The sequence below is a fragment of the Haematobia irritans genome, chromosome 4, assembly GCF_050003625.1.
Source record: "Haematobia irritans isolate KBUSLIRL chromosome 4, ASM5000362v1, whole genome shotgun sequence".
In the NCBI taxonomy this organism is placed as follows: domain Eukaryota; kingdom Metazoa; phylum Arthropoda; class Insecta; order Diptera; family Muscidae; genus Haematobia; species Haematobia irritans.
In genome coordinates this window covers 44,798,010-44,807,257 of record NC_134400.1, presented here as the reverse complement: position 1 = coordinate 44,807,257, position 9,248 = coordinate 44,798,010, and the positions used below count along the sequence as shown (strand labels likewise).

The 9,248-nt window shown below is 31.7% G+C and overlaps 1 protein-coding gene across 2 annotated transcripts; it reads right to left on the bottom strand.

Moving 5' to 3' along the window:
• Nucleotides 1-1,302: 1,302 nt before the first annotated feature.
• Nucleotides 1,303-8,616, bottom strand: Pldn (biogenesis of lysosomal organelles complex 1 subunit pallidin). 2 transcript variants are annotated; one of them, XM_075304443.1, is made up of 6 exons: nucleotides 8,541-8,599; nucleotides 8,424-8,495; nucleotides 3,334-3,645; nucleotides 3,154-3,238; nucleotides 1,860-1,946; nucleotides 1,303-1,598 (listed from the first exon to the last, which is right to left on the bottom strand). In XM_075304443.1, exons 2-6 carry the CDS (start codon nucleotides 8,447-8,449, stop codon nucleotides 1,491-1,493), a joined length of 618 nt encoding a protein of 205 aa, XP_075160558.1. In that variant the 5' UTR covers nucleotides 8,450-8,495; nucleotides 8,541-8,599; the 3' UTR covers nucleotides 1,303-1,490. The 2 variants fall into 2 exon arrangements, with proteins under 2 accessions (XP_075160558.1, XP_075160557.1); XM_075304442.1 differs by having other exon boundaries at nucleotides 8,424-8,616.
• Nucleotides 8,617-9,248: the final 632 nt, after the last annotated feature.

Below are 9,248 nucleotides of genomic sequence, written 5' to 3'. Positions count from 1 at the left end.
GTCAGTGTTTTTTTTTATTATTTGCAATTGAAGAAATGAGTGGTAAAACCTAGAGGCCACCTTTGTACACAACTTCGCCCAAAATTCTGGTCTGCTTTCGGTTTTCGGAAAAAAATTTCAAATATTTCAATTTGCCTATTTGCAGCCTTTGTAATACTAAGGACAGAAAATAGAATAAACGTGGAAATGTGGAGTGACATGTTTGCAACGGGAGACTGTTAAGTCAGAAATCAAAGGAAATCGGACATACTTTCCTTAGCATGAATAAGGAGTGAGCCGGTGCGGTATTATGGTGAATAACGTGCTCTTTTTTCAAATTCAGTGTCGATCGATCCAATAATTGGGGGTAGAACAGTTCTATGATCGTTTTACCCTTATTTCATTTAATTTTTATTGAGTACCTACACAACAAGATTAAAATCTTATAATTACAGTGCAGGATTATAAATGTTAAAACATCCAGGTATTCCTTCGTATTGTGGATCACAGACTATGAATCCCAGAAAAAGGTGGTTATCATCCTTATGTCGATCTACGCCATCCTTGGAGCCGAGTTCGGCCCACGGCAGTATGAGTAATAACGGAATGCGACACATATGAGAATAGATACCCAAGTATCTGATAAGTTTTTAGAAATAAAAAAATACGGAAACTAAACCTTTGTGGCGGCAATGCCCTCGTCATTCTGATATTTGTGAAGAGTAAGAGACACTTTAAAGTCTGGAAAGAAAATGAATTCACACGATACCAAAGTAGGGGTCCCGTTTTTAAATACGTTTTTAATCCGACTCAATAAAGTACTAACTATGATCGTTTACTTTATCCAGGTGTTCGTTCGTATTGTGGATAACACTCTGTGAATCCTAGAAAAAGATGTTTCAGCTATGGTTTTTTCGTGGCATCTGGAAGCAGCTCACAAAAATCGGGCCACTAACTTGAAATTTAGCATAAATTTTGGCGGTAGTGACCGACGGAGCAATGTCTCTACAGCATCTCTCTCGATTTGACTGTGCGATTAACTATATAGCTGATTCTTAAAACAAGCACAAAAAATTGAATCCAATTTGGAAAATTGCTCTTACGATAATCTTCCATTGAAGGCTACGTTATTATCGGAATGATGGCAAATTAAGAACATAAATGAAAGCTAACATATTTTTGTTAATTCTTGTCAAACAACTAAATAGAAAACGTCCTATGCATTAACCGACTAAAACTATGTTAAAATTAAACAAATAGCCGAGAAGTTAGGATTGCGAAAACCGTACATAGTTACGGCTTTCACATAAAAAAAAATTCCCATTCATTAGCCAAATGCCAAACAAAATTAAAATTATATTTTATTTTCTCATTGAAACCATATAAATATTTGTATTTGGGGGAATGGCTAGAATAAATAATAATAAAAACACTTGGATGTGTATAGTTACCATACATATCGGTAATAACTTCAATGATGTTGTAGCAGCTTAAGAAAGCTGTGTCCTTTACTATTGTTGTGTTTGTTGTTTGGCTATCAATGCCTCTTCCAGTTGTCGTTTCTGTAATTTACGTTGTAGCTCCTTTTCTTTAGAAGTTTGTATATTTTGAGCTCTTTTCTAAAAATAAATTTAAAATATTTATATACATATGGAAAAAAACGTTTTTATCGAAAAAAGTAATTTTCTTGTGAGCAACTTCACAAAATTGATATAAGTTTTGATTTGATATAAATAAGAAAATTGTCTAAATTTATGTTTTTAACGATATTCTTCAACTATTTATTTTATGGAATTGTGAAAAATCTCAAAACAAATGATAGAAATAATATTAAGCTAACTAAAATATTTGTGTTCTATTTATTATCTTATATAGCTTACCTTTAAAACTTTTGTACGTTGATATATGTTTTGCATTTGTTTTTTAATCTTCAATAGTTTTTCTCGATATAATTTAACATCATTCATCTGAAAAGAGATTTTTCACATACTATAGTTTGGCGTGTTTTTAATTTTGTATTGTAATGCATTACTGCTTCTTATTTATTTTTGTGTTTAAGTAGAAATTTAAATACTCCTTTAAATAATTTAAAAATGTTTAATAAAATCGTAAGTATAAAAGGTATTTTGAAACAAATTATTTTGTTCACTTTATTATGACGGCCTCTTATTCATGACGACCTCTACACATATGGTTGGAGCACCTGAGTCAATGTCACCTAGGTACAGGAACAGGTAAGTTGTGGTTAACAGTGAGAGCCCTCTCGAACAAGGGATGATGGGATTTCAGTCACCTTTGAAATGTCGAATGCGTTCGACACGGTCAACCGTAGTTTAGTCTGATATTAACATAATTTTTTCTTTGTGTAAAAGTTGAGGTGTTTTTCTCTATGATTTTTTTTTTTTTGATTTTTTAAGTAAAAACTCAATTATGTGAATTATTATACCTAATGGTACAAACATTCTATTTTATTAAGTCATTAACAGCCAACTGCATAAAAATTTGAGAATAACAATTCGAAAATTACCGAGAAGTATTTATTTTTGTCGTTACAAGTTAGTCATTATAACTCACCACAATGTAATGCAACGTGTAATGACAGCTGTACTCCTGGTAATGCCAATTGTAATGAGATGTGGTTACCTAGTTTTTGCTGGGTTAGTACTTATGTTGAGATCTTTATCCATGCAAAAGTTGCAGAATAATTTCCAAAAAAGCGAATTGGAACCACTGTGTGACGTATCACAATGAGTTGAATACTAAGTTAACACAAATCACGCACTCCCGAGTTTTGCAAATGTCAAAATAAGAGATTTCGGCCATAGTGTGAACGTAAGACTGAATAATGAGCTGTAACTTTACCTAACCTAAAGTAGTAAAAATTGGAGAATTTTGTTATGAGCACAATTAAAATTAATTAATTTTAAATTTTTAGAAAGCTAAAGGTGAATTGTTGATATTTTTTGAATTTTTAAAAAAGTTACCACCTATTTGTTAGGAGATGGTGTCTATATCACTGCTGTAAAATCTTTTGCTGTTCGGTTATGGTCACTCTTTCTATGTGAAGGTCTATTAACTATTATACCAGCTTGTTTAATGTCAAAAATCGTTGTGATTTCTATGATCGATATAATAAAAAAAATGTTATATGTACGATAAACAGATTTAACATACCATATCATGCAATTTAGCTACTTCACCATTATCCAATTTGAATTTCTCTGCAGATAAATCGATATAGATTTTATTCTGTTTCCCTCTGAAAAAGAATAGCAAAAACACCAAATTATCAAATGTAATTTAATCTTAAATGAAAATAAATAAACACTAATTTATTAATTCCTATTAACTTACATTAACTCTTTTAGCTGGGTTCTGGCTTTTGTTAGGGGCGGAGAAAACGATTGCATAAATCCACTTGAAAGTTGTCGTGCTGCTAGCGAGTCTGTAGTATCATCCATATAAGCATTTCTAGTTGACATTCCATTTGGACTAGTCGTTGGTTTAAATTCATCATTTTTGTTAACATTATTTGAACAATTGTTCCTATTTTGATCAAATGTCGACACTGGTATATTGCTGGAGGTTGTTTCTAATTCAAGAGTTGTAGGTCTTAAGGCTTCAAAAGTTTCTTGTTGACTAAATGCTTGTAAATCGTCTAAAATACTTTAGAGTAAAAAAAAGAATACACAAATGCAATTGTTTTGACTTTAGAAATACACACGATGATTGTGTCCATAAAAGTAAAATAGATTATCAAGTTATGAAAATAATAAAACTGTAGCACACTCATGCAAAAATCACTGATAACACTAGTTTACACTGAAAATGTACAATTGATGAGAGTCAGCTTTTCTTATGTATTTATGGAACAGTTTTTGAGATATCCCGTTATTTTTAGTTTTTTGCTCTTTTTTCAATAAACAAATTATATCTCGAGTTGCAAATGTCCGATTATATCATTGTTGGTACTTAATTGAAAGGTCTTAAGATGACAAATAATCGGAATGGTCCATTGTAAAATACGATGTTTTGAAAATTTTGTCTTTTCGCATCGATACTTTTTGAACCACTTAACTTATCACCGATTCAATTATAAACGGTTATTCGTCATCTTAAAACCTTTTCTAACTCGAGATATAATTTGTTTAGTGAAAAAAAGCGAAAAACTAAAAATAACGGGATATCTCAAAAACTGTTCCATATTTTTTTTCTTTCGAATTCAGCAGATCAAAATACATAAGAAAAGTTGCCTCTCATCAAGTGTACATGAACTTTTTTTTGTAAACTAGTGTCATTTTAACTTTGTTGACAATTGTGTGTTTGCCAAAAGATCAGCCAAAGCCACAAATCAGTCATTACAAATATCATTATGACCAACACCAAAAAAATCCCTCAGCATTCATCATTGCACCTGGGACGGAAAAATAGCAAACTCTTTACCAGCTTTGTTTTTGTTTTATTTTTACAACAAGCTGATCTTTTTCTAAAATGCATTAAAAATTAGCCCAATTTCCGGTTTTAAGATGGCTATTTAGTTCGAGTTTAACAGCTAAAGTCGAAATTAAAACGTAATGGAGAATATCCTAAAGCAAAGTTTATATCCTTTTTAATTGATTATTAGAGAAAAGTAATCGTGAAAAATGGCGATTTCAGCGGCTAAACTCGAATTTAATACTCGACTTTTGGAAAATATAAGGAGGTACAAAAACACGGTTTATTTCTTACACCAAGAAAGACAAGATTTCGTTCGACAAAAATTAAAAAAAGGAAAGTCTAAAGTCGGGCGGGGCCGACTATATTATACCCTGCACCACTTTGTAAATCCACATTTTCGATACTATATCAAATCCGTCAAATGTGTTGGGTGCTATATACACAGCCTCCATAAGTTTACATACCCTTGAGGTTTTTACCTTATAACTAAACATGTTTCTTGTTGTTGTTTATAATACAGACTAAAAAAATCTTCTTGAAAATTGACAAATACTTTGTTCTTGAAATTAATTTACATAATCTAAAGCATATACGTATGTGCATATTTTATTATATTTTATTAATTAAAGAAAATACAATTTCTTAAACCGTATGCAAACTTGTGTAAGACTGTGTATAAATGTGTTTGTCCGAAATACATACATTTAAATCTGACTCCATCTGAACAAAATTTATAATCTATAGACTAAGTCGCCTAATGCCCTGGGATGGTACACTATGTTAGTAAAAAATATGGGAAACATTTTAATCTGAACCAATTTTGAGGCAACTGCGGAATGTTCGGGTTTCGCGCCGAAAAAAAAAAACTTATATAGCCCAATTCTCAATAACAACTCCCTGGGAATTTTTCCCTATTCCCTGTTCCCCTATTCTAAATAAAATCTCCCTGGGGAATTTTTCTTTATTCCCTTTTCCCTTATTCTAAACCAACTTCGAAAATGGGAAATGTTTCCCTTGGGGAAAAATTGGTATTACAAATGACAATAAAAAGGGAAAAACGATGACATTTTTTGGGAATAATTCCCCCCAAAAAATCAAGGAAGTTGTAACCAAAATGCATCATTTCTCTGTAATTTCCGGTCAAAAACCTTAAATTAAAATTGATGATGGGATGCATCCAACTACCGACCGCTCAACTCATGGTCACAGATCTGTACATATTTTAAAAAAAAATTTATATAGAAAATAAAGGTTTTACATTTAAACCATAATAGTATCCCTTTCTGTTTTAATGTAGGTGCTTGTTTCTTAAAGGAGCAATAATGCGAACATGTGTCCCGCGTGGCCTAAAAAGCTGAAGAAATTTACTAGTTTTCTTCTTCCGTTTTGATGAAATATATCCAATTCGGGCATAGGTGTTCTTTAAATATATTTATGACATCTTTATGAACTTTGTTCAGGCTACTCTGGGCCACAGATATGTCTCGATCTTTCCTACGCCCTTTTTGGTAGCCACCTTCGACAAAGAAGCTTAGCACCTAATCTTACTAGTGGAGATAATCCAAAAGACTTGCGTTGAGGTGGAATGTGGGCTGCTAATACATCTAACAGGTATTTGAAGGCTGGATTATTTACCCTATAATATTGTATCACAATGGACTGAATGTTAATATAGTAAACGTCCCCAGACAACTGTCCATTTTTGGGAGGTGTCCGGTTTTCAGAGTGCCCAAGTTTGAGAGTTTTCACGCAATTTAGAAAGCCAAACTGGTACGCTTTTGCTACTAAAAATTTCTGTGGGTGTGACACAAATAACATTATATCAACCTAAAGATTTTCAATATTGTTGATGTCCCAATCACAGTTAAACATGAGTAAAATATTTTAACAAAATTTTCAAAAAAATCTTACCAAATTAAAAAATACTGAAGGCTACGGAAATTGCACAGCCAGGCTTGTGTAGATAGGTATCTGGCATTTTTTCTTTTAAATAATACCAATTCGTTCATCTTCATGTCCAATAAGCTCGTACGAAAATTATAATAATATGCATAATAATTAATTTGTAAAACAGGGATTTCAAATCCACTTTTAGTAGATTTCGAGCCTAATGTGAATGAGCTATTAACGGTTGGTATAGGACAAATGAGCTTCTTTCAAAGTTCTTTTTTTTCTCTTTTACTAACTAGAAATTGTTTATTAATTAAGAAATTAAGATTATATACCACATTGATCTTGTTTATGAAATCGAAAAACTGGGCTTTCTTTATATTTAGTTTCTGATTGAATTTCATACAAAATAGTATCTTAAAATTTCGTAATATCCTCCTCCTCCTTTTTTTATTTATTTATTTCAACTTTATTAGTAACATAGCCTCATAGTGGCCCTATTCGTTACAAAATATATTATTGGTTAAACTTCAAATATTTCTTAAACACTAATAATAATAATTAAAAATTAAATAAATATGATATCTATAACGTATCTCTATATCCTACTGACAAATCAATTTTACCTTAAAAAAATGTAATGAGACCGTTTTTTGATTTTATTTGATTTTTAATTGGGGAGAAAAAATTTACATTTTATGAATTTGCAAAACAGAAACGCGTTATCAGAAAACGATAACTTCTGAATATTAAAATTGACAAAAAAGGGAGATGTTATCACTTTGGACTTTGGTGGTCTGTATTGGTATCACACGAGAGCACAGCAAATTAAAAGTTTTGAAGATTATCACTAAACTTCTGAATATTAAAATTGACAAAAAAAGGGAGATGTTATCACTTTGGACTTTGATGGTCACACGAGAGCACAGCAAATTAAACATTTTAAAGATTATGACTAAATTTTGCAATAAATCTTGATAGCACTCATGGCCATATCCTATCATCTATCTCAACCTAAATTCTATGAACTGAAATTCGTAAAAAATAGTTGTTATAATAGAGAAGCTTAAGTTGCGGGAGTATATTAAAAAAAATCTACCAAAACGCCAAGAATTTTACCAAACAGTAAAACATTTCTGCCATTTTTGGTAGAATTCTACTAACTTTGACGTGACAACCATGGCCCCAATACCTTACACACTTACCAGATTAGGGATCACGGTTGCCACAGTTGGTAGAATTCTATAAAAAACGGTGGATTTGTAATGTTTGGTTGATTGGTAAAATTTTTGGCTTTTTGGTAGATTTTTCAAAATATTTTTGATTAATTTCAATACAGAGAAATTACGATGTTGGTTGCTCAATTTATATAGTGACGAAATTCACCTAATCGAATATTAACGAAAAATTCGAATTTGATTTAAATGGGCATTCTCTTTTCATTCTGAAAATACATCAAAAAGTTGGAAGATGCGAAGAAGGTTAGGTTAAATTGGCAGCCCGATTTATTTTCAGCCTCACTTAGACTATTCAGTTCATTTTGATATAGATGCAACGTAAAACTTCGATATTGCAATAAGCCAGAAGTCAATAGTCGACATTTTGATTCCCATACATCCCATCTTTCTACCACAGCAAATAAAGAAATATCACAAGTCGAAAAACACTTATGTTATCTACTCCACTCTTAAGTTATAGCATAAAATTGATTTATTGCTGCAATCTACTATACGTCGTTCTGAGATGAAGATGAAGACAAATCAAGACATCGATCTACATGAAGTTAAACTAAATGAGTGATCAAACTTCAAAATTCTTGTTCCGATACTATTTCGAGAAAAAAAGGTACATATTAACCAAACCAAACGCACATATTGTCAAAACAGAATGTCGTAAGAAGTTGTCTAAGAAGCCACTCAAACCAACATCTTGGGTATAGCCAGCCACTAATCGCAGCCGAATTAATTTGGATCTTGCTAATATATTGCGTGATATCAGTTTGCAGTTTGTAGTTCACTTGCAAATTCAAATGATACAAAACTGGACATAGAATTTATCACATCGGGGATAGCGTGAATAATGGGATTAATGTTTGTAGATAAAAATTTTTACATTACCTCGTTTGATTGTTGCTTTTTAACATTTTTGAAAAATTCGAAGCGAATTACAGCGAAATTACAACATCAATATCTAGTGGCGTTGGCAATGAAATGAATACAAAATTTATCCTGCTAAGAAATGATATAAAACTTGCAGAAATAATTTATTTATATTACTTTAGAAGTAGGCTTTGTAGCAGAATATAAATAAACATAAACAGATGTTTAAATATTTGCCACTTGTTGACCAATCGATATATTCGATAACAGGCAATTCCAAAGAAGCTATCGGAATTCACTGGTTTGAAATACATTTGAATTCAACTCTGTTCTATAGAGCTGGTATACAATTCTAACGAAATTTCTGCTGCGCTATGAAAACCCATTGCTATATTTGCTAACCAAAATTCCAGAACACGCTATTATCGATCATTTACAGTTTCTCCCAAAAGAAATTCTAAAACTATGTTAGTGACAACCCGCTATTTCAGGCTCAGTTTCTCATCTTCTGATATTTTATTTTATGATATTTTAAACACACAAAAATGTTGTTGGAGTGCCAATAGAACATGTGATTCTTACAGGAAACAGTCGATTACAACGATGTTAACATATTTGTTCCTATGGGGTATTTGCTTGCCTAGGTACTTTCCCTATGCTGCAAGGTCAGCTACCCGCAAATTGATAGATACGTTATTATCGATTGTTTATGATTCGCTTTCATAAGAAATGTGACTAAAATGTATTATTGTCATGGAATTGAGCATCATTATCTATTGCTGATGTATGCAATTCTAAAATTCTGCTACCATTTTTGCTAGCGAAATTTTCGTTACCATGTTA